Source organism: Bombina bombina, chromosome 3 (assembly GCF_027579735.1).
Source record: "Bombina bombina isolate aBomBom1 chromosome 3, aBomBom1.pri, whole genome shotgun sequence".
In the NCBI taxonomy this organism is placed as follows: Eukaryota; Metazoa; Chordata; class Amphibia; order Anura; family Bombinatoridae; genus Bombina; species Bombina bombina.
This window is the reverse complement of record NC_069501.1, coordinates 991375317-991402456: the sequence shown is the minus strand read 5'-3', so window position 1 is coordinate 991402456 and position 27140 is coordinate 991375317. Positions and strand designations below refer to the sequence as shown.

At 38.6% G+C, this 27140-nt stretch overlaps 1 protein-coding gene across 1 annotated transcript in view; it reads right to left on the bottom strand.

Annotated features, from left to right (window-relative positions):
• PAN2 (poly(A) specific ribonuclease subunit PAN2) overlaps positions 1 to 27140 on the bottom strand; it is a 616232-nt gene that overhangs the window by 565215 nt on the left and 23877 nt on the right. The window contains 2 exon segments of the mRNA XM_053705507.1: positions 2560 to 2656; positions 2757 to 3099. Coding sequence (XP_053561482.1) covers positions 2560 to 2656; positions 2757 to 3099 — 440 coding nt within the window.

Here is a 27140-nt window from a genome sequence, read left to right as displayed (position 1 = left end):
GTTTAAAAAGTTAAATTTAGTTTGTACCAAAATTATTTGTCTTGTCATCCTATATTTACTTTGAATCAGCACCACTTTGATGGTAAGTTACTTTTTTAGTCACCATGGCTCTGAAGAGACGTCCAACATCTGCTGTAAAAATTAAAAATAAACATTAATATCTAATTTATAACCAACATTTTAGAAGGTGTATATATAAGTGGTTTAAAGATACATACCAGAGCTTCTTCCAACACCTGTATCTGGTGTACTGCTCCTTACATCTGGAATAGTATCTGCAGACGATAGGCTGTGGCTGGTATTTGTAGTTGACCGTAAATATTGCCCATGTTGTTGTCTTACGTTCAAATGCTGAGAAGTTGAAGGACGTGGTATCTCTGATGAAGAGGTAGATGGGGTATGGACAGATGCAGAGGTTGACGCTCTAACTGAACCACCTAGGAGTTAGTAAATACAAATTTAAATTAATACAATCAATAAAATTAAAAGTTTATGTGCAATTTTTGCAATGCTAATTAAAAGTTAAATGTACTCCCATTATAACATTTTCTACCTTGGATTTGTATCTTGCTTTAATATACACAAATTAAAAAGGTCACTAAAGACATCTTTCTCAAATGATTCCAATAGAGAATACAATAAAAAAAAAAAAATTACAATTTACTACTATTATCTAATTTACTTCATTCGTTAGTTCTCCTTTGTTGAAGAAATAGCAGCTACCGAGCATTTCAATATCAATATATGTTATTCAACAAAGAATATATAGAAAATAAAGCAATTCAGATAATGAAAATAAAAAATACAGCTGGTTAAAATTGCATGCCCTTTCAAAATCAAACATTTGGGTTTCATTTTACTGTTCCATGTAGGCCTTATTTTTTAAAATACATTAAGCAATAGAAAAAAAAAATGGAGTATATTAGATAATTGAAAATGTTTTTCATGCTCCATCATGAATGCTTTATTTTTGGTTCACTGGAACTTTAAAAAAAATAGATACAGAGAGAAGTAATGTAATTCATAAATCTATTTTAAAAAGGAACAGTAAACCAGAAATTGTACAATCAAGATTCCGTTAACAGAATCCAATTTTATAAAACATGAACGTAAGAGAAACAATTTTGGAGCAGACAAGTAAACAATATAAATATTAATTTATAAATTATAATTACCACGAATATCGCTATCACAGTCATCGGTTATGCCCTCAATGACCTCCGTGCCAAGCCTCTGTAAAACTTTTCTTTCAAAGTCTGTCAAATCTGCGACATAAGGTTGTCCGCCTCCAGTACCTCGAGCATATTGCTTTTCTTTGGCAATTTTGGATTTTGTTTGACGCTTGATATCGTTGAACCTTTTTTGCAGGGCTCAATATCTTTTTTTAGTGGGTCCTTGAGCACTCACTGCGTCACTAATTTTCTCCCAAATAATCTTCTTACGAGCGCCTGGGGTTTGCTTGACTCGACTACCATAAATATTGTCATAATATTAGAGTACTAGATCAACAAGTACAACATTCTGTTGATGTGAGAAGTTAGGGTTGCGAGTCTTCTTAGAAGTAGCAGAATCTACGGAGCAAGCCATCTTGTCAAAGTGAATACCGAAAAGTAAATAAACAATATTCTAAGATTTCTGGAAAAATGCACACTTATACATGTCAGCAGCCAGACGTTGCCGCTTGTCTGACGATTATGACACCTAGATCATCACGTGGGTAAAGAACTAAACCAATCAGGTCGCAGACTGCTTCTTAACTTTGCTCTTTTGCGCCGAACGAAGCTTCAAAGTTATCAATAATCCAATTGTCTTCGACACACAATAGACGCAAAATTTTACGGCTTGGTTTTTAGTACATTCATGTAACGAAGTTCCATCCGCATGGTGCAAATGCCGGCGGGTTATTTCGATACGGTCTGTGCGAAAAAATTGACGCCTTAGTACATGGCGCCCATGGAGTCTTGACAATTAGTGTTTAACAAAACTGTTGAGGTAGAAGGCTGCTGCATTATATCAGGGTCTTATAAGGCACAGCTGCTAATGTATGATGGCTACAACATGTTCATTAGGTGGCCTGACTTGGTACATTTCTCCTTTTCCTTCCCCACTGTTGCAACTACTGGTGTATGGCGGCCACAGACAAGGTGAAGATCACAGGTCATATGTAAAAGTGCCAGGGGCTAAAATACATGTAGTGTGTATATTCTGAGCTAACCAATTGCATTAAGCACACATGAGAATTCTTGTTTTGTAAAAAAAAAAAAAAAAAAAAAAATTATATATATATATATATATATATATATATATATATATATATATATATATATATATATATATATATATATATATATATATATATATATATATATATATATATATATATATATATATATATATATATATATATATATATATATATATATATAAAGTATTATAATATAAAAGCTCCTTTCAGTAATTCATGGTTATTCGTAATTATTTAAAGTTAGAGATACACAAACCAAAATACAGATTGTAGCAAATACAGTAAAATATTTTGGTAAAATAGTAGGGACAGACCTGGTTCCGGAGCTTTGTTCTTGGGTTAGGCGAATAGCCAATAAACCCTACTTTCTTCATGGTACGCAGGATTTCAGGATCTACAGGTGTAGCCCGTCTGTTTGGGAAAAAAAGGAAATTGTGAGGAAGGAGGATACATAATTTAAAGAATAAGACAAAATGAGTATGTGGAGCAGGCAATATAAATAAACTGGTACCGTGGAGCTGGAGTAGAGTTAGCAGCAGGCCAATCGGAAAGCATAGTCTCATTTGTCAAAGGCATTGGAATTAATGAGAGAGGAATGAGATCCTGAATCCAGTCCAGATGTGGCAGGCTGTCCACCATGCATGGCAAAGCAAACTCTGTGTCACGTGGGTAATCGTTAAAAACTGCATCAGGAGTGTCAGCCCAAAGATGGATGCAGCCATCTGAATCACCAAATGCCAACACTTGCTTGCTGGCTGACACATCAAACGACATAATTGCCTGGCTCACTGTGCTAACATGGAAGATGTCTGCAGGGCTAGCAAGCCCAGTGGGTTCACAGAATTGGCACTGCCCTGTAAATAGTGAAAAGGTTAAGATGTTAAAATGAAGTCATAAAGATATACTAAAATACAATTATTGTTAGTGCAAATTACACAACTGTGGTGACAAACCTCATATAGGACCTTCTTAAATAAGAAATAAATTATAGCTATATCAGTGGTATCAATACATTAAAAACAAAAGACCCTAAAAATGTTTTTAACCAGAATAAAGTCCAGTCCTTTGACAATAATTATTCAGTGCCCTCCTATTTAGTCCTATTGACCATATATAGAATGTAAAACAGTACTTATTCTTTTTAATGTGCAGCTGAAGTCTGTCTCACCGAGTTCTTGGGAGCAGCTGATTAGTATAAGACCAGTAGAACATTCTTCAAAACACGTGACCTCTTAAATACATAAAACACAAGCGCATCCCAGACTCAAAAACATAATTTATGTAAGAACTTACCTGATAAATTCATTTCTTTCATATTAACAAGAGTCCATGAGCTAGTGACGTATGGGATATACATTCCTACCAGGAGGGGCAAAGTTTCCCAAACCTTAAAATGCCTATAAATACACCCCTCACCACACCCACAAATCAGTTTAACGAATAGCCAAGAAGTGGGGTGATAAGAAAAAAAGTGCGAAGCATATAAAATAAGGAATTGGAATAATTGTGCTTTATACAAAAAAAATCATAACCACCACAAAAAAGGGTGGGCCTCATGGACTCTTGTTAATATGAAAGAAATGAATTTATCAGGTAAGTTCTTACATAAATTATGTTTTCTTTCATGTAATTAACAAGAGTCCATGAGCTAGTGACGTATGGGATAATGACTACCCAAGATGTGGATCTTTCCACACAAGAGTCACTAGAGAGGGAGGGATAAAATAAAGACAGCCAATTCCTGCTGAAAATAATCCACACCCAAAATAAAGTTTAACAAAAAACATAAGCAGAAGATTCAAACTGAAACCGCTGCCTGAAGAACTTTTCTACCAAAAACTGCTTCAGAAGAAGAAAATACATCAAAATGGTAGAATTTAGTAAAAGTATGCAAAGAGGACCAAGTTGCTGCTTTGCAGATCTGGTCAACCGAAGCTTCATTCCTAAACGCCCAGGAAGTAGAAACTGACCTAGTAGAATGAGCTGTAATTCTTTGAGGCGGAATTTTACCCGACTCAACATAGGCAAGATGAATTAAAGATTTCAACCAAGATGCCAAAGAAATGGCAGAAGCTTTCTGGCCTTCCTAGAACCGGAAAAGATAACAAATAGACTAGAAGTCTTACGGAAAGATTTCGTAGCTTCAACATAATATTTCAAAGCTCTAACAACATCCAAAGAATGCAATGATTTCTCCTTAGAATTCTTAGGATTAGGACATAATGAAGGAACCACAATTTCTCTACTAATGTTGTTGGAATTCACAACTTTAGGTAAAAATTCAAAAGAAGTTCGCAACACCGCCTTATCCTGATGAAAAATCAGAAAAGGAGACTCACACGAAAGAGCAGATAATTCAGAAACTCTTCTAGCAGAAGAGATGGCCAAAAGGAACAAAACTTTCCAAGAAAGAAATTTAATGTCCAATGAATGCATAGGTTCAAACGGAGGAGCTTGAAGAGCTCCCAAAACCAAATTCAAACTCCATGGAGGAGAAATTGACTTAATGACAGGTTTTATACGAACCAAAGCTTGTACAAAACAATGAATATCAGGAAGAATAGCAATCTTTCTGTGAAAAAGAACAGAAAGAGCGGAGATTTGTCCTTTCAAAGAACTCGCGGACAAACCCTTATCTAAACCATCCTGAAGAAACTGTAAAATTCTCGGTATTCTAAAAGAATGCCAAGAAAAATGATGAGAAAGACACCAAGAAATATAAGTCTTCCAGACTCTATAATATATCTCTCGAGATACAGATTTACGAGCCTGTAACATAGTATTAATCACGGAGTCAGAGAAACCTCTATGACCAAGAATCAAGCGTTCAATCTCCATACCTTTAAATTTAAGGATTTCAGATCCGGATGGAAAAAAGGACCTTGAGACAGAAGGTCTGGTCTTAACGGAAGAGTCCATGGTTGGCAAGATGCCATCCGGACAAGATCCGCATACCCAAAACCTGTGGAGGCCATGCCGGAGCTATTAGCAGAACAAACGAGCATTCCCTCAGAATCTTGGAGATTACTCTTGGAAGAAGAACTAGAGGCGGAAAGATATAGGCAGGATGATACTTCAAGGAAGTGATAATGCATCCACTGCCTCCGCCTGAGGATCCCGGGATCTGGACAGATACCCGGAAGTTTCTTGTTTAGATGAGAGGCCATCAGATCTATCTCTGGGAGCCCCCACATTTGAACAATCTGAAGAAATACCTCTGGGTGAAGAGACCATTCGCCCGGATGCAACGTTTGGCGACTGAGATAATCCGCTTCCCAATTGTCTACACCTGGGATATGAACCGCAGAGATTAGACAGGAGCTGGATTCCGCCCAAACCAAAATTCGAGATACTTCTTTCATAGCCAGAGGACTGTGAGTCCCTCCTTGATGATTGATGTATGCCACAGTTGTGACATTGTCTGTCTGAAAACAAATGAACGATTCTCTCTTCAGAAGAGGCCAAAACTGAAGAGCTCTGAAAACTGCACGGAGTTCCAAGATATTGATCGGTAATCTCGCCTCCTGAGATTCCCAAACTCCTTGTGCCGTCAGAGATCCCCACACAGCTCCCCAACCTGTGAGACTTGCATCTGTTGAAATTACAGTCCAGGTCGGAAGAACAAAAGAAGCCCCCTGAATTAAACGATGGTGATCTGTCCACCACGTCAGAGAGTGCCGAACAATCGGTTTTAAAGATATTAATTGATATATCTTCGTGTTAATCCCTGCACCATTGGTTCAGCATACAGAGCTGAAGAGGTCGCATGTGAAAACGAGCAAAGGGGATCGCGTCCGATGCAGCAGTCATAAGACCTAGAATTTCCATGCATAAGGCTACCGAAGGGAATGATTGTGACTGAAGGTTTCGACAGGCTGTAATCAATTTTAGACGTCTCTTGTCTGTTAAAGACAAAGTCATGGACACTGAATCTATCTGGAAACCCAGAAAGGTTACCCTTGTTTGAGGAATCAAAGAACTTTTTGGTAAATTGATCCTCCAACCATGATCTTGAAGAAACAACACAAGTCGATTCGTATGAGACTCTGCTAAATGTAAAGACGGAGCAAGTACCAAGATATCGTCCAAATAAGGAAATACCACAATACCCTGTTCTCTGATTACAGACAGAAGGGCACCGAGAATCTTTGTGAAAAATTCTTGGAGCTGTAGCAAGGCCAAACGGTAGAGCCACAAATTGGTAATGCTTGTCTAGAAAAGAGAATCTCAGGAACTGATAATGATCTAGATGAATCGGAATATGCAGATATGCATCCTGTAAATCTATTGTGGAACATATAATTCCCTTGCTGAACAAAAGGCAATATAGTCCTTACAGTTACCATCTTGAACGTTGGTATCCTTACATAACGATTCAATAATTTTAGATCCAGAACTGGTCTGAAGGAATTCTCCTTCTTTGGTACAATGAAGAGATTTGAATAAAACCCCATCCCCTGTTCCGGAACTGGAACTGGCATAATTACTCCAGCCAACTCTAGATCTGAAACACAATTCAGAAATGCTTGAGCTTTCACTGGATTTACTGGGACATGGGAAAGAAAAAATCTCTTTGCAGGAGGTCTCAACTTGAAACCAATTCTGTACCCTTCTGAAACAATGTTCTGAATCCAAAGATTGTGAACAGAACTGATCCAAATTTCTTTGAAAAAACGTAACCTGCCCCCTACCAGCTGAACTGGAATGAGGGCCGTACCTTCATGTGAACTTAGAAGCAGGCTTTGCCTTTCTAGCAGGCTTGGATTTATTCCAGACTGGGGATGGTTTCCAAACTGAAACTGCTCCTGAGGACGAAGGATCAGGCTTTTGTTCTTTGTTGAAACGAAAGGAACGAAAACGATTGTTAGCCCTGTTTTTACCTTTAGACTTTTTATCCTGTGGTAAAAAAGTTCCTTTCCCACCAGTAACAGTTGAAATAATAGAATCCAACTGAGAACCAAATAATTTGTTTCCCTGGAAAGAAATGGAAAGTAGAGTTGATTTAGAAGCCATATCAGCATTCCAAGTCTTAAGCCATAAAGCTCTTCTGGCTAAGATAGCCAGAGACATAAATCTAACATCAACTCTAATAATATCAAAATGGCATCACAGATGAAATTATTAGCATGCTGGAGAAGAATAATAATATCATGAGAATCACGATTTGTTACTTGTTGCGCTAGAGTTTCCAACCAAAAAGTTGAAGCTGCCAGCAACATCAGCCAATGATATAGCAAGGTCTAAGAAGAAGATTACCTGAACATAGATAAGCTTTTCTTAGAAAAGATTCAATTTTTTCTATCTAAAGGATCCTTAAACGAGGTACCATCTGATGTAGGAATGGTAGTACGTTTAGCAAGGGTAGAAATAGGCCCCATCAACTTTAGGGATTTTGTCCCAAAATTCTAATCTGTCAGGCGGAACAGGATATAATTGCTTAAAACGTTTAGAAGGAGTAAATGAATTACCCAATCTATCCCATTCCTTAGCAATTACTGCAGAAATAGCATTAGGAACAGGAAAGACTTCTGGAATAACCGCAGGAGCTTTAAAAACCTTATCCAAACGTATAGAATTAGTATCAAGAGGACTAGAATCCCTCTATTTCTAAAGCAATTAGTACTTCTTTAAGTAAAGAGCGAATAAATTCCATCTTAAATAAATATGAAGATTTATCAGCATCAATCTCTGAGACAGAATCCTCTGAACCAGAAGAGTCCAAAGAATCAGAATGATGGTGTTCATTTAAAAATTCATCTGTAGAGAGAGAAGATTTAAAAGACTTTTTACGTTTACTAGAAGGAGAAATAACAGACAAAGCCTTCTTTATGGATCAGAAACAAAATCTCTTATGTTATCAGGAACATTCTGCACCTTAGATGTTGAGGGAACTGCAACAGGCAATGGTACATCACTAAAGGAAATATTATCTGCATTAACAAGTTTGTCATGACATTTAATACAAACAACAGCTGGAGGAATAGCTACCAAAAGTTTACAGCAGATACACTTAGCTTTGGTAGATCCAGCAGGCAGAGGTTTTCCTGTAGTATCTTCTGGCTCAGATGCAACGTGAGACATCTTGCAATATGTAAGAGAAAAAACAACATATAAAGCAAAATAGATCAAATTCCTTATAAGACAGTTTCAGGAATGGGAAAAAAATGCCAAACAGCAAGCTTCTAGCAACCAGAAGCAAATGAAAAATGAGACTGAAATAATGTGGAGACAAAAGCGACGCCCATATTTTTTTGGCGCCAAATAAGACGCCCACATTATTTGGCGCCTAAATGCTTTTGGCGCCAAAAATGACGCCACATCCGGAACGCCGACATTTTTGGCGCAAAATAACGTCAAAAAAATGACGCAACTTCCGGCGACACGTATGACGCCGGAAACGGAAATGAATTTTTGCGCCAAAAAAGTCCGCGCCAAGAATGACGCAATAAAATGAAGCATTTTCAGCCCCCGCGAGCCTAACAGCCCACAGGGAAAAAAAGTCAAATTTTTGAGGTAAGAAAAATATGATAATTAAAGCATAATCCCAAATATGAAACTGACTGTCTGGAAATAAGGAAAGTTGAACATTCTGAGTCAAGGCAAATAAATGTTTGAATACATATATTTAGAACTTTATAAATAAAGTGCCCAACCATAGCTTAGAGTGTCACAGAAAATAAGACTTACTTACCCCAGGACACTCATCTACATGTTTGTAGAAAGCCAAACCAGTACTGAAACGAGAATCAGTAGAGGAAATGGTAAATATAAGAGTATATCGTCGATCTGAAAAGGGAGGTAAGAGATGAATCTCTACGACCGATAACAGAGAACCTTATGAAATAGACCCCGTAGAAGGAGATCACTGCATTCAATAGGCAATACTCTCCTCACATCCCTCTGACATTCACTGCACGCTGAGAGGAAAACCGGGCTCCAACTTGCTGCGGAGCGCATATCAACGTAGAATCTAGCACAAACTTACTTCACCACCTCCCTTGGAGGCAAAGTTTGTAAAAACTGATTTGTGGGTGTGGTGAGGGGTGTATTTATAGGCATTTTAAGGTTTGGGAAACTTTGCCCCTCCTGGTAGGAATGTATATCCCATACGTCACTAGCTCATGGACTCTTGTTAATTACATGAAAGAAAGCAGTTATATTCATTAATCAAACACGCATTAAAAAGTGCACTTTAAAAATCTATTTTACCGGTTCTCCTAGTTGTTCCAAGCTGCGACACCCACAGATGATCTAAGTCATATCACTTATGCTCCAGTCGTGGTTCAGCTGTATTCCTTTTCAATAAAGCCGTTTACCTGTTCAACAGGGTCCGTGATAGATGGTCCCAATAAAGACGGTCTTTTTACCTGTACGTTTTTAAACCTAGCATCTTACTTGTCGTTTGTCATACCCTTTAGCATTCAGCGTACTTTACAAAATATCTGCCTCCTTATTGTAATCTATTCTAGATCAGTTCCTTCTTAACCATCTAAACTGTCCATGGGGATATTTACTTTCCAGGTGGGGTGATGCCCACTTGTAGCATTGAGAAAACCCATGACAATCTGTCGTTTTTATAAAAAATTCTCACCATTATCCGATTCTTCATCTATAAACAATAAGTCCTAAAATACTCTTTCGTGGTTATTTTTGCTGTAAACTCTAAAATATACTTATTTATATATTGTATGAAATTATTTTTAATCTTGTAAGTGCATCTTTAATGCATGTTTGTGATTAATAAATATAACTGCATTTGAGAATGGGATGTGCTTGTGTATTAAGTATTTAATACATAAAGATATTCGTAAGTCATTTAGAGGGACATGGAATAGATGCATTAAACATAAGCAATTTTAGAAACTTGACTTTTTTGATATGCTTTTAAAAGACAACACTGCAAGCCAATCAATCAAAGGCTGTATTGCTGGAGCTATTCATGGTTATGGGAGCATACAAACTCAGCTGAAAAATAGGGGGGGGGGAACAAATCAATACATTTTAGATATTAGAGGAGATGCATTAACTAAGGGTTTTAAAACAAGAATTCAAACTACTCCGATTTGACAAAGGTAATCAGTGTAGTCCCCCAGAGATCAGTACTGGGCTCTGTTCTTTTTAATATTTATATTGATTACTTGGAGCAAGGATTAAAAACTAACATCTCATCTACTATGTTAACTATAGGGCCTAACAGCAAAATGACAAACATGTGTCAGCTGTACAATAATGTACCAGTTTTATCAAACCGATAAAGACATATATACACACACACACGGATCTACAGCATTGCTGGTTTAAATGATGGCAAGAAATCTTACTAATACTAGATCAGAATAATGGGTCAGTGGCCTCTATTCCTTATGTTGGTCAGGCCTGCATTTAAATAAAAACATAATTTATGTAAGAACTTACCTGATAAATTCATTTCTTTCATATTGGCAAGAGTCCATGAGCTAGTGACGTATGGGATATACAATCCTACCAGGAGGGGCAAAGTTCCCCAACCTCAAAATGCCTATAAATACACCCTCAGCACACCCACAATTCAGTTTAACGAATAGCCAAGTAGTGGGGTGATAAAGGAGTAAAAAGCATCAAAGAAATTTGGAAATAATTGTGCTTTATACAAAAAATCATAACCACCATAAAAAGGGTGGGCCTCATGGACTCTTGCCAACATGAAAGAAATGAATTTATCAGGAAAGTTCTTACATAAATTATGTTTTCTTTCATGTAATTGGCAAGAGTCCATGAGATAGTGACATATGGGATATCAAATACCCAAGATGTGGAACTCCACGCAAGAGTCACTAGAGAGGGAGGGATAAAAAACAAAAAAAATATAAACAGCCAAATGCTGAAAAAATAATCCACAACCCAAATATAAGTTATTCTTATGAAGAAAAGAAACTGAAAATAGCAGCAGAAGAATCAAACTGAAACAGCTGCCTGAAGAACTTTTCTACCAAAAACTGCTTCAGAAGAAGCAAATACATCAAAACGGTAGAATTTAGTAAATGTATGCAAAGAGGACCAAGTCGCTGCTTTGCAAATCTGATCAACTGAAGCTTCATTCTTAAAAGCCCACAAAGTGGAGACTGATCTAGTTGAATGAGCTGTAATTCTGAAGCGGGGCTTGACCCAACTCCAAATAAGCTTGATGAATCAAAAGCTTTAACCAAGAGGCCAAGGAAATAGCAGAGGCCTTCTGACCTTTCCTAGGACCAGAAAATATAACAAAGACTAGAAGTCTTCCTACCACATCCAAAGAATGTAAGGATCTTTCCAAAGGATTTTTAGGATTAGGACACAAGGAAGGGACAACAATTTCTCTAATGTTGTTAGAATTCACAACCTTAGGTAAAAATTCAAATGAAGTCCGCAAAACCGCCTTATCCTGATGAAAAATCAGAAAACATAATTTATGTAAGAACTTACCTGATAAATTCATTTCTTTCATATTGGCAAGAGTCCATGAGCTAGTGACATATGGGATATCAATACCCAAGATGTGGATCTTCCACTCAAGAGTCACTAGAGAGGGAGGGAAAAAAAAAAAAAAAAAAAAAAAAGCCATATTTAGTTGAAAAAATTAATACACAACCCAAAAAAATAAGTTTATTTCCATTTTTTTTTTTTTAAACTTTTATTTATAACCAATAAAGGGTGCAAAGTTACAAGTTGCATCATCAGCCCGCCTCGAAGGGTGAGCCAAAAAAGAAGCAGATATAACAATACAAGCAGCTACGATTTCATACAATAACATACATGTAGCTTTGAAATTTACCATAGGTCAACCAGTGCTCTAATAGATATGAGTTTGCACCACAATATTGGGGTTTTTAATATTATTAACAAACAAACAAACATAAAACAGGGGAGACAGAAGGGGGGGGGATGTCAGGGGAGAAGGAAGGGTAGAGTGGTAAGGGATGGGGGGGAACACAGCAAGTGTATACAGTCATATAAATAATATTCCTGCGTGCCTCGCATAGTAATCCATAGCATAGCGTGTTAACATTAGTACAATATTAGGTCAGTAATAGTGTTGGACCATTTATATTGGTGAAGACTTTTCAAGTTTATGATATATCAACATATTGCTCATGAGAGACAGTAAAAGAAAAGTGTATGTACTTCAGGAGAGTGGGTATTAACAAAATAAAATAACATTCCAAAATTTCCAAACATTAGAACAGTAAGCACACACCTAAGAAGATATAACTCTTGTAATTCAAACATGCAGTTGTGCAGTCCTCAGACAACATAGGTTCCGCTGATAAGCCATGTGAGGCCAATGAGAACAGGAGGGTCTGTAATAAAAGCTACTGAGAAAACTGCAGGTATATAATAAGGAAACTTGATGCGTATGTTGACATTTTTGGACAGAATATAGAGTTGGCATTTATACTTAATAATAAGGGCAAGGGCTAAGCCCACAGAAACATTAGAACAGTAACGTGCTGCAGTCGTGTAGGGGTTGATTTTATTCAGCTGCTATAATTAATGTAGCGACCTGTGTCGCTCAGCCCTGATACGATACTAGTGCTCATGGGAGACGTTAAGAGGGAAGTGTATGTACCTCAGGAGAGTAGGTATAAACAAACTACAATAACATTCCAAGATTTCCAAATATTAAAACAGCAAGCACACAACTAAGAAGATATAGCCCTTCGAATACAACATGCATTTGTGCAATCCTCAGACAACAGCAAAAATTCCGCTGATAAAATATGTGGGGTCTATGAAGGCAGGGAGGTCTGTAATAGAAGCTACTAAGAAAAACTGCAGGTATACAGTGAGGAAACTTGATAAGCATGCTGACATCGTTGGACATAATATAGGGTAGACACTTATATTTAATAAGAAGGGCAAGGGTTAAGCCCACAGAACATTAAAGCAGTAACGTGCTGCAATCGTGTAGGGGTTAAATTTATTCAGAATAATGTAGCAACATGTGTCACCCAACACTGATACGATATTAATGATAATATCTACATTGTTAGTCCAGTCTTAAAAATATTGCAATGGTTTATATAATTAAAACAAATTGCCAAATCCCAATTTAGTTCAAATGCTTCTGCAAAGTTAGAGGGAAGTGTAAAGATTCAGTGCATGTATAGTCATGACTGGTCAGGCTTTAATAGTTTACAACCTAAGTTACGTATCTGTTAAGCAGGGGTTCATGCAGGTTGGTATATTTCAGAAAGGTTACAAAGTAAAATCAAAGGCCAAAAGTGTAAGTGCAGACACAGGCAAATTAGACAAATAGCTGCTAAACCTAGTACACAAGTCCCAACATTTAACCCATCAGATGTTGCCCATGACCAGTAATGTAACCAGATGTATATAGGAGATGGCAAAGCATAGAGTTAATGTCTAACCGACCCCTTCACGGGTCATTCTACAATTATTTTCTAAATTGTCTCGGCTTTGCAGGTTCCATTGTGATTTTGGGCTTTTGAAGATATCCCCAGCTGGGTTCAGTCCGTCCCCTTCCCCTGAAGTACCAATATGCGATATTGCTGAGTGGTTCACGTGGGATGCTGGCAGAAATAAGTCAGAGCCAGAAATTATGTGCATCAGAATGCCAGTGGGGAATTCCGTATCGGCTCGTTGCGCATCAAACTTGAAGGCAAGTGTCCGGGGAGAACTAGACACGGTCAGCGGTACAGTGGCAATTTGTCCCGCACATCGGGCCAGGATGGAGCTCTCCCGTGAAGAGCAGTGTCTAGCTGTTCCTACAAGGCTGCTCCTCATCACATACGATGAATATATCGGAGGCATATCTTCTCCCTCCTGTCGCATCGGGGAGTGATCTAAGGCAGGAGCGGGTGAGTCGTCCCTTGTGGCAATTTTATGCAGATGAGTGCGGGGTAGGGTGCATGGATCACGGTCTGGAGAGTAAGCCTGTATGTGTACCGGCTCCTTGTTTGTGAGATTAGGTTTCACAGTGGGAAGTATTACTTCGTGTAGCCTGTCAAAACTCTGAAGTAAGAGATCCAATGAAGGCTGGAAAACTGCAAGTATCTGCACAGCCAGATTACCCTCCGATTCCATTTCCTTGTGGCAATGGGCCTGCAGTTCAATATACACTAAGTCCCTCGTGGGGTCCCTCTTGGGGTCTAGTTCAGTCAAATGACTTCCGTGAGAGAGAAGATTGGGGTATCTATCTGCTTAATATTCCCGGACAGCTTTCCTGTCAAGGGAGATGCAGATGGCATAGAAGAATGGCAGTATAATGTAGATTAGAAACAGAGTTCTTCAGAGCAACAGAGGCTCGCAGCCATCTTCTAGAACCGCCCACCGGAAGTCTCGTTTATTTCCATTTTTAAAAGAAAAAAACTTCAATCAAAAAGCAGAAGAATCATACTGAAACAGCTGCCTGAAAAACTTTTCTACCAAAAACTGCTTCTGAAGAAGCAAATACATCAAAACGGTAGAATTTAGTAAATGTATGCAAAGAGGACCAAGTTGCCGCTTTGCAAATCTGATCAACTGAAGCTTCATTCTTAAAAGCCCACGAAGTGGAGACCGATCTAGTAGAATGAGCTGTAATTTTCTGAGGCGGGGCCTGACCCGACTCCAAAATAAGCTTGATGAATCAAAAGTATCAACCAAGAAGCCAAGGAAATAGCAGAAGCCTTCTGACCTTTCCTAGGACCAGAAAATAAAACAAATAGAATGGAAGTCTTCCTGAAATCTTTAGTAGCTTCCACATAATATTTCAAAGCTCTTACCACATCCAAAGAATGTAAGGATCTTTCCAAAGAATTCTTAGGATTAGGACATAAGGAAGGGACAACAATTTCTCTACTAATGTTAGAATTCACAACCTTAGGTAAAACTTGAAAAGAAGTCCGCAAAACTGCCTTATCCTGATGAAAAATCAGAAAAGGAGACTCACAAGAAAGAGCAGATAGCTCAGAAACTCTTCTAGCAGAAAAGATGGCCAAAAGGAACAACACTTTCCAAGAAAGTAGTTAATGTCCAAAGAATGCATAGGCTCAAATGGAGGAGCCTGTAAAGCCTTCAGAACCAAATTAAGACTCCAAGGAGGAGAAATTGATTTAATGATAGGCTTAATACGAACTAAAGCCTGTACAAAACAGTGAATATCAGGAAGTTAAGCAATCTTTCTGTGAAATAAAACAGAAAGAGCAGAGATTTGACGTTACAAGGAACTTGCAGACAAACCCTTATCCAAACCATCCTGAAGAAACTGTAAAATTCTAGGAATTCTAAAAGAATGCTAGGAGAATTTATGAGAAGAACATCATGAAATTTAAGTCTTCCAAACTCTATAATAAATCTTTCTAGAGACAGATTTACGAGCTTCCAACATAGTATTAATCACTGAGTCAGAGAAACCTCTATGACTTAGAACTAAGCGTTCAATTTCCATACCTTCAAATTTAATGATTTGAGATCCTGATGGAAAAACAGACCTTGAGATAGTAGGTCCGGCCGTAACGGAAGTGGCCCAAGGCGGGCAACTGGACATTTCGAACCAGATCCGCATACAAAACCTGTGTGGCCATGCTGGAGCCACCAGCAACACAAAAGACTGTTCCATGATGATTTTGGAGATCACTCTTGGAAGGAGAACTAGAGGCAGGAAGATGTAAGCAGGATGATAACACCAAGGAAGTGTCAGTGCATCCACTGCTTCCGTCTGAACATCCCTGGACATGGACAGGTATCTGGGAAGTTTCTTGTTTAGATGAGAAGCCATGAGATCTCTCTCTGGAAGACACCACATCTGAACAATCTGAGAACACATCTGGATGGAGGGACCACTCCCCTGGATGTAAAGTCTGGCGGCTGAGATAATCCGCCTCCCAATTGTCTACACCTGGGATATGCACCGCAGAGATTAGACAGGGAACTGGATTTCCGCCCAAGCAAGTATCCGAGATACTTCTTTCATAGCTTGGGGACTGTGAGTCCCACCCTGATGATTGACATAAGCCACAGTTGTGATATTGTCTGTCTGAAAACAAATGAACGGTTCTCTCTTTAGCAGAGGCCAAAACTGAAGGGCCCTGAGAATTGCACAGAGTTCTAAAATATTTATTGGTAATCTCACCTCTTGAGATTTCCAAACCCTGTGTGCTGTCAGAGATCCCCAGGACAGCTCCCCAACCCTGAAAGGACTCGCATCTGTTGTGATCACAGTCCAGGTTGGCAGAACAAAGGAAGCCCCTTGAACCAAACGATGGTGATCTATCCACCATGTCAGAGATTGTCGTACATTGGGATTCAAGGATATTAATTGTGGTATCTTTGTATAATCCCTGCACCATTGATTCAGCATGCAAAGCTGTAGAGGTCTCATGTGAAAACGAGCAAAGGGGATCACGTCCGCAGTCATGAGACCTAAAACTTCCATGCACATAGCCACTGAAGGGAATGACTGAGACTGAAGGTGCCGGCATGCTGCGACCAATTTAAAACTTCTCTTGTCTGTTAAGGACAGAGTCATGGACACTGAATCTATCTGGAAGCCTAAATAGGTGACCCTTGCCTGGAGGATCAATTTACCAAAAAGTTTGATTCCTCAACCATGTTTCCGAAGAAACAACACTAGTCGATTCGTGTGAGATTCTGCAGTATGTAAAGACTGAGCTAATACCAAGATATCATCCAAATAAGGAAACACCGCAATACCCTGTTCTCCGATTACAGATAGTAGGGCACCCAGAACCTTTGAAAAGATTCTTGGAGCTGTTGCTAGGCCAAATGGAGGAGCAACAAATTGGTAATGCTTGTCTAGAAAAAGAGAATCTCAGAAACTGATATAGTGTTCTGGATGAATCTGAATATGAAGGTATGCATCCTGCAAGTCTATTGTAGATATATAATGTCCTTGCTGAACAAAAGGCAGAATAGTCCTTATAGTCACCATCTTGAAAGTTGGTACTCTTACATAACGATTCAAAATTTTCAGATACAGAACTGGTCTGAATGAATTTTCTCTTTGAGACAATGAATAGATTTGAATAAAACCCCAGGCCTTGTTCCTGAAAAGGAACCGGCATGATTACCCCTGAAACCTCCAGATCTGAAACACACTTCAGGAAAGCCTGAGCTTTTACTGGATTCACTGGGATGCGTGAGAAAAAAAAAAAAAAAAAAATCTCACAGGAGGTCTTACTCTGAATCCAATTCGGTACCCCTGAGAGACAATGCTCTGAATCCATTGATTTTGGACAGAATTTATCCAAACATCCTTGAAAAAAAAAAATAAAAAAAAAAAAATAAAATCGGCCCCCCTACCAGCTGGGCTGGAATGAGGGCCGCACCTTCATGCGGACTTAGGGGCTGACTTTGGTTTATTGAAAGGCTTGGTTTTATTCCAATTTGAGGAAGGCTTCCAATTGGAAACAGATTCCTTGGGGGAAGGATTAGGTTTTTGTTCCTTATTTTGTCGAAAGGAACGAAAACGATTAGAAGCCTTAGATCTACCCTTGGGTTTTTTATCCTGAGGCAAAAAAAAAAAAAAAAAATTAAAATAGGCCCCCTACCAGCTGTGCTGGAATGAGGGCCGCACCTTCATGCGGACTTAGGGGCTGACTTTGGTTTATTGAAAGGCTTGGTTTTATTCCAATTTGAGGAAGGCTTCCAATTGGAAACAGATTCCTTGGGGGAAGGATTAGGTTTTTGTTCCTTATTTTGTCGAAAGGAACGAAAACGATTAGAAGCCTTAGATCTACCCTTGGGTTTTTTATCCTGAGGCAAAAAAAAAAAAAAAAAAAAAAAAAAAAAAAAAAAAAAAAAAAAAACTCATTTCCCCCCAGTAACAGTTGAAATAGAATCCAACTGAGAACCAAATAAAATTATAACCTTGGAAAGAAAGAGATAGTAATCTAGACTTAGATGTCATATCAGCATTCCAAAATTTAATCCACAAAGCTCTTCTAGCTAAAGACATGGATCTAACATCAATTTTAAGAATATCAAAAATGGCATCACAAATAAAATGATTAGCATGTTGTAGTAAACGAACAATGCTATATACGAGTCAGAATCCAATTCTTATTGCGCTAAATTCTCCAACCAAAAAGTTGAAGCAGCTGCAACATCAGCCAAAGTAATTGCAGGCCTAAGAAGAGACCTGAATATAAATAGGCTTTTCTTAGATAAGATTCAAGCTTCCTATCTAAAAGGATCTTTAAAAGGAAGTACTATCTTCCATAGAAATAGTGGTTCGTTTAGCAAAAGTAGAAATAGCCCCATCAACTATGGGGATTTTTTCCCAAAAACTCTATTGCAACCACTGGTAAAGGATACAATTTTTTAACCCTTGCAGAAGGATTAAAAGGAGAAACTTGCTTATTCAATTCCTTAGAAATCATGTCAGAAATAAAATCAGGAATAGGAAAAACCACAGTAGGATTAAAAACAGCATTTAAACGTTTACTAGTTTTAATATCAAGAGGACTAGCTTCCTCAATATCCAAAGTAATTAACACTTTGACACTGACAAATCTACTTATTTAATTAAAATTGAGTATATGCGTTCTTTGTTAATGTCTGAGGAAGGATCTTCTGAATCAGATAGATACTCACCAGAAGTGGATAATTCATTATGTTGTTGGTCATTTGAAATTTCATCAACTTTATGAGAAGTTTTAAAAGACCTCTTACGCTTACTAGAAGGTGGAAATGTAGACAAAGCCTTCTGAATAGAATCAGTAATGAATTCTTTAAGTTGAAGGAACTGCAACTGGCAATGTACTATTACTGATGGACACACTATCTGCATGTAAAAGTTAATCATGACAACTAATACAAATGACATTATTTTACAACAAATGCACTTAGCTTTGGTAGAACCGATGTCAGGCAGCAAAGTTCCAGCAGATACTTCTGAGGCAGGATTAGATGGAGACATCTTGCAGAATGTAAAAGAAAAAAAAAAAAAACATAAAGCAAAATTATCAATTTCCTTATATGACAGTTAATGGAATGGGACAAAACGCAAATAGAATAGCCCTCTGACTTAGAAAATGGCAAGAGGCAAAAGCAATGGGGCAATAAATAATGAAAAAAATGTGGCGCCAAATATGACGCACAACCATGTCCGGAAGTGACACACTCGCGTCACTAACGACGCAACCCTGTGTGAACCCCTGCGTCAACTACGACGCGGAAATGACAAACTTGCGTCAACGGACGTGCCCTTTCCGCGCCAAGAATGACGCAATAAAGTGCGGCATTTTGCGCACCCGCGAGCCTAAGAAAGCCGCAATTAAAAAAAAAAAAAATAAAAAAAAAAAGAAGACTAAACCCCATTTAAGAAAAATATTTCATCAATATCAACTTTCCCAAATATGAAACTGACAATCTGCAAAGGAAATACATGAACCTGACTCATGGCAAATATAAGTAAAATACATATATTTAGAACTTTATATAAATGCATAAAGTGCCAAACCATAGCTGAGGTGTCTTAAGAAATAAAAACACACTTACCAAAGACACCCATCCACATATAGCAGATAGCCAAACCAGTACTGAAACGGGAATCAGTAGAGGTAATGGTATATGAGAGTATATCGTCGATCTGAAAAGGGAGGTAGGAGATGAATCTCAACGACCGATAACAGAGAACCTAGGAAATAGACCCCCGTTAGGGAAACCATCGTATTCAATAAGTGATACTCCTTTTACGTCCCTCTGACATTCGCTGTACTCTGAGAGGAATCAGGCTTCAAAATGCTGAGAAGCGCATGTCAACGTAGAAATCTTAGCACAAACTTACTTCACCACCTCCATAGGAGGCAAAGTTTGTAAAACTGAATTGTGGTGAGGAGTGTATTTATAGGCATTTTGAGGTTTGTGAAACTTTGCCCCTCCTGGTAGGATAGTATATCCCATACGTCACTAGCTCATGGACTCTTGCCAATTACATGAAAGAAATAAACCACAAAAAAAAAAAAAAAAAAAAAAAAAAAAAACACAAACACAACTTTATGGATCTACAGTCCCGTAATTATTATTAACCAATAACTGGGGGGGGGGGGGGGGGGGGCGGGCATATCTACTTAGAGAGCCAGCATATAGATTTTACGAGGGTTGATGAGAAAAAAAAAAAAAAAAAAAAAAAGTTCCTCTTATCTACTATTGAATAAGCTCAAAAAAAAAAAATATATATATATACCACCATAATAGTACAGCAAAGTTATCAGGAATATCAATATTCTAAACTGAAACAATGAAGCTACATATTTCTAAAAACAGATAATATAGGTAATGCATAAAAAAAAAAAAAAAAAAAAAAACACAAACACACCTTTTAAGAGTACTGGAGAATACCCTAATATCTGTTGACAAAATTTATTCTTGCCTCCTTTATCATCAACACAATGCGCAGACGTAGTCTTTCCTTTTCCAAAATAATACAGGGAAAAAAAAAAAAAAAGGGGAGCTTTTCCTATAGCCTCCTGCCAACCTAAAACACTTCTGAATAGCTGCAAATTATAGTACGTGCCTAGCACAAAATCATGTTACATGCAATCTTGGTAACTTCTGTTAAGACAATAAAATATAATAAAGGACGGGGGCAGAGCCTGGCAGCAGTTAAGATGGCTGCTTAACTCCGGTGCTCTGCGAAGCAGACCTCTTAAAGCACTTTTCCTGGGCAGTTAAAATGAGCCCTTCTGCTTAAATAAATGATCCGGAGCTGACCTACAGACCTGAGATCAAAGTCTTAACTTACATCTCTCCATTTACGGCATTGCCCGCACAGTACAAGAGGTGAGAGTAATCACAGGACAGCAATACAACATTTTCAGATACATTTCTAACCACAATCCACCCGGCTCATAGTCACACAACCTGACTTATTCCTCAGCCTTACCGGCCCATCAAACATCAGCAAAGTTGGGCTATATGTGTCTCAGAAACTTAGACTTTGTCTAACACTGATCTCGGCGCCATATTAGCTGTCCTCCTTCACTTACATTAGACGCCATTTAAGCTCTGTGCTGGCCGCCCTGCTGCCGCTTTCCTTGATGATACCATCCTGCTCTGCCCACAGACTAACACACTAGAGATCTTACCTTCTCTTCGCAGATTGTGAGAGACTCAAGGGGGGGGGGGGGGGGCAGCTGTGCTACGCCTCCTAGAATGGCGTTACACTGAACGTCATTTTAACACCCTCCTTTCGGGTGGAGAGAGCCCATGCACCGCTAAGATCCGTAACAGAAAGCATTTACTGCTGATATTAGATATTGAGAACGAAACTCAGCAGGCCATTACTACATAAAACTTATCAAATCCAGCATCGATGTTGTTAGACTACACAATCTTTATATACTCTTCATATACCACTCAGCCTTAAATGCCCTATTTACTAATAAAATATTGTCTGCATGACAGTAAGGAGTAATGACCATTTATTATCTAACTGATTAACAGTGGGGGCTGGAAATTGTCCTATTTCTCCGATTACAGAGATATAAAATACACTGTACACGCGGGCTATAAGTGCGCATCAGGCAATAGTTAAATTGAACTCCCAATTTGCCTGCTACAATTTAATTCAACACAGTTAATCACATAGCTACCCTACTTCCCTAAAAATGACAGCTAGAAGACAAGCAAAATCTGACCGTGCACTGAAACAGGCTGCGACCAAATCTCACACCATGTCCTCATTTTTTGCCACGGAACATACAAGTCCTCTGCCAAGCTCTTCTAATAAAAGCACTCCTTCACCTAGCCCAGGAGGTCATATAACTGAACCATCGGCGTCTAAAGCCATAACTGACAATACTTATGCTTCCTTACCGTCTAACTTTGCGACAAAGCAAGAGATATCTGACATATTTCGAACCTGTCTCCGGGAGGAGTTAACGGAACTAAAACAGGACATACATAATCTAGGCTCTAGAGTCGACATGCTAGAGGCAGAGACTGAAGAAGTAAGAGATGACATTCAGAGACTAGATGATAAGACTTCAACCCATCAGGAAACAAAAACAGCACTTATGGATAAGATCGATGATTTAGAAAACAGAAGCAGACGGAAGAACCTTAGATTGCGTGGAATTCCTGAGTCCATTCTACCAAGAGACTTTCCTGAGAACTTGCAATCTTTCTTTAACTCCATAAAAGAATCTGCCTACCCAAATGACATCTTATGGGTTAGAGCTCACAGGGTGCTTTGACCCAAACCTCCAGAAAATGCCCCACACAGACGTCATTATTAGATTCAAAAACTTCCTTGTTCTTACCCTTAATTATCCCCAGGTCACCTTAAGTTATGTAGACTTTTATTATCTACAACACTCCCCAGGATTTTAATGATGTCCCTCCCCCATAGTTTCATGGGAAAGAGGGTTTAAAGTAATATAACTTTATTAAGAGGTCCGCTTTCTCCACCCCCCCCCCTAGAATTTTTACTCTAATTTATGTCTAATTCTAGACTTAGAGATGTGTATATTTTGTTTTTTGCTTATGTTGCTGTTTTTTTTTTTTTTTAAATTAACTCAGTTATTGGTTTATTGTATTTACCTATGCTATGCATGCTATGTAAAATTGTCTATTTCATGTGCAACAGAGGTCTCACAGCTTAAAATACAATTCTTTGGTCAATTATATACCCTGATCATTATAATCTGTCACACACACGCCTCCACCATGACATACCAACACTCTAAAAAAACCCGTTCTGATTATTTTAACGCAAAATGCAAAAGGATTGAACTCTCCCTGTAAACGCTCTAAGGAGTTATCTGATTTAGCAAAACGTGGGGCAGATATTTATTTACAAGAGACCCATTTTAAAAGGCACAGTTGGCCAAAATACTTCGGCCGTATGTATACCCAACATTTTCACAGCTCTGGCCCCACTAAAAATGTGGGGCAAGCATCTTAATTTAAAAAAAAGACTACCCTTTACATTGATCAAAAAAACAGAAGACACGGAGGGCAGATTTTTAGGCTTGATGGGCCTTCTCCATGGACAGCCTATAACCCTGGTTAACATCTACGCACCAAATAGTACCCCAAAACCCTTCATTACCAAAATGTTTAACAGACTCCTAGATATATCTAAAATTCCGGTTTATTTGGGAGGAGATTTTATTTTTCCTCTTCAGCCACAGTTAGATAGTAACAACCCCCTCATGAAACCAAACACCAAATTCCTTACATTCTTTTGGAAACATCTTAGACTCCATAAACTATGACACTTTATGCATCCAGTCGAAAGGGATTACACGTTTTACTCTTATCCAAATAAATCCTATAGCCGTATAGATTACATTTTCACTAATCAGATGGGATTATCCCAACTTACTAAAATGTACCATCTCGCCCACCCCATGGTCAGACCATTCTGCGGTCCAACTACATATCAACTGGCCAGAACGTACTAACACTTACCACTGGACATTGGACGATACACTCCTGGGTAACGTCGAGCATGTTACTAAGCTAAACACCCTGACTGAATATTTTATCAATACTACCTCAACACCTAATCCATTCTCCGTATGGGAGGCGCACAAGTGTTTCCTCCGAGGCGAATTTATCAAATTAAAGGCCCTAGTTAACACTGTACAGTGACAGACATATCAAGACCTTACGTCCACGCTTTCACACTTAATCTTTCAACACAAACAATCCCCAACAGATTCCTCTATCCTTTCCAAAATTGCAGACACGCGAAAGACATTAGATGATTTCCTACAAATAGAATACCACACATTAAAAAGAAAGACTAACAGTTTATTCCACTATGAAAGTAACAGAGCGGGAAAATACCTGGCGAGAACACTTAAAAAAACGAAAGCTCAAATCACACATATATGAATTACAAACCCCGGTAAACCTCCCCAGAAAACCACTCCAGATATTCTTAGGGCATTTCATTCCTATTACTCCGATCTATATACTATAAACCCTGAAATCCCCCCTCCCAACTTGAAAATGATATTTCACAATTTACTTAGAACTGCCCACTTCCCTCTATCACCAACATGCAATTACAGGACCTCAACGCAAACATTACCCCACAGGAGATCGCAATAACCATACAGGATCTGAAATTAGGTAAAAGTCCAAGCCCAGATGTTTTTTCCACGAGATAATCAGACATTTCGGGAAACCCTGATACCTCATTTAACAAAGCTGTTCAATAAGATAGCAGATGGAGCAAAAATGTCCCCGTTCTATGTTAGAGGCGCATGTAGAGGTTATTCCAAAACCTGGCAAGCCATCCACGACACCCTCAAATTTCCGACCAATATCATTTTTAAATTTAGATATTAAACTCTATGCTAAAATACTTACCACCCGATTAAACAAGATCATCCCAGATATTATTCATACCAATCAAGTAGATTTCACCCCCCGCAGAGAGGTCAGAGACAACACCACTAAAATAATAAACATTGTTGAATTTGCTACAAAGAACCACATCCCTTCTATAATCCTGTCCATAGATGCCTAAAAGGCTTTTGATCGGTTAAGCTGGCCCTTTCTTACTCACACCTTGCAGAGATTTGGCTTTAATGATCAATTTACCCATAAGATCTTTGCTTTGTACAATGCTCCTACGGCCAAAATAAAAATTAAATGACTATCCCCTCCTTTTCATATAAATAACGGGACTAGACAGGGATGCCCACTTTCCCCTATGCTGTTTATTCTGGCAATGGAAGTTCTAGCAACTTATATATTAGGACTACACCCTCGATCACCGGTATCACTATAGGACCGCAGGAGTATAAGATTTCATTATATGCAGACGACATTATCCTTACACTCACGAATCCCTCTACTACTATTCCCTTCTTACTTCTTTTTCAGAAATATGGGACTGTCCAACTTCCGCATTAATAACACCAAATCTGAATTTATTGCTTTAAAGACAACGCCTGAAGACGTAAAATACTTAACTTGCATCAATTTAAACACCAACCGGTAGCACTTAAATATTTAGGGATATTGATTACTCCATCCATATCTACATAAACTAGTTTCCTTAAAAACTTTGACCCTCTGAAAAAAAAAAAAAAACCATATCTTCTACCTTGAATTCCTGGTCCAATAAACCGATCTCTTGGTTGGGTAGGGTAAACGCTGTTAAAAAGGTAATACTCCTTAAAATTCTCTACATTCTACAGGCACTACACATTCCTATCCCTGATGCCACTATCTACCACCTTCAGAAACTTATCAACTCATACATTTGTAATCATAAACGCCCACGGGTCGCTACTCAAACTTTATACCGCACTAAACTAGAGGGGGGACTTGGAGTCCCAAACCTCTTACTGTATCGTTTTGCAACATTTATGACTAGACTAGTAGATTGGTGTAGACATGCTAGTCATAAGGAGTGGGTGGGCTTGGAGCATGAACTTTTAAATGGAGGCCAGCTGGGCGGTAGATGCTGGCTCACAAAAAAAAAACTTGAACAGAATCCCTTAGATTCCCCTCTCCTGATTCGAGAAACATTCAATGTATGGGGGAAAGTCTTAAGGGGATATAAGACGGTCTCCACACCCCTCCTAGATAACCCCTCAGTCCCTCTCCAACTCGCTTTTCACACAACCGCTAATTATACACTCTCAGACGATACCTCATTACCTACTCCTGCAAGATGGTAAACTTAAACCTAGGGAGGAAGTGACAGATTGTAGGCCATACCCTAAACAGTTGGCTCACATACCATCAGCTTAGACACTACCTCTCGAGACATACGGATAGACACAACTTGACGCGACCTTTAACTCCATTCGAATCAATGTGCCACCTACCATTCCCGACTTCGGGTATCCTTTCCATATCTTACAAACAGTTACTTTCACACCGCTCAATAAACCCTCCGTCACACTGTAACAGCTGGGAGAGAGAGCTTAATGATCAACAAACTCCCAAAACATGGAAAATATACAAACAGATGAGTTCCTCTGCATCCTCTATAAATATAGCAGAAATGAATACAAAACTCCTTAGTAGATGGCACTACACCCCTGATAAAATCGGGAAATTGTTTCCGGGTTCTAGTACTGATTGCTGGAGGGGCTGCTTACAGCGTGGTACCTTCACCCATTTTTGGTGGACATGCCCTGTCGCATAAACTTATTGGTCCCAAATAAGAGGAAATACAGTTGGTAATAGGTATTTCTCTCCCACACACCTTTCCTCTAACTATTTCCCTCAGGTCACCCGCTGAGACTTAAACTTCTCACTGTTATGGTCAACACGGCCAAAAGATACATTGCATATTACTGGAAGCAACCAACCTTACAATTTTGGCTCGATGGGGTGACCACTGCTATAGCGTTAGAACAGTACCATTACTCCAAACAGATGACTTCTTGTCAATCCTTTTAATTTGGGAGGAATACCAACATTCTCTACAGCTTCCCAATGATACAGTGATCCAACCATTGTAAATTTCTCACCCATCCCTCCTTACTATTCCCCCCACTAACTATTGCCCAGAGACAATACATAATATCTAAGACCTCTTAGGGAACCTACACTCCATACATTTACACTTTTCTTCCATTACCTGCGCATGGAAATATAGACTGATTTATAATACCCCCTTTTTCTTTATAGCTGCATGGTTGTTTTTCCTTTTGATGCTTTTTATTTTTTGTTACTTGTTTGACTGTTCTCATATGTTTGTATCGAGTTGTATATGTATTACAGAACCAGTTCTTGGTCGGAAAGTTGAATGATATCCTACAGAGAGCACTACCTCTATTTAACAGACTTTGAGAGACATTCTAAAAGTTTTAGTTGGACTTTGCCCATCAGTATTTCATCTTTGACGGGCCAGCTGCCCGTATCACTTTATGTATTTGTCTAACACTGTTCTACTTTCGTTAACTGTATATTTTAACTTGATGCAAATAAAGCT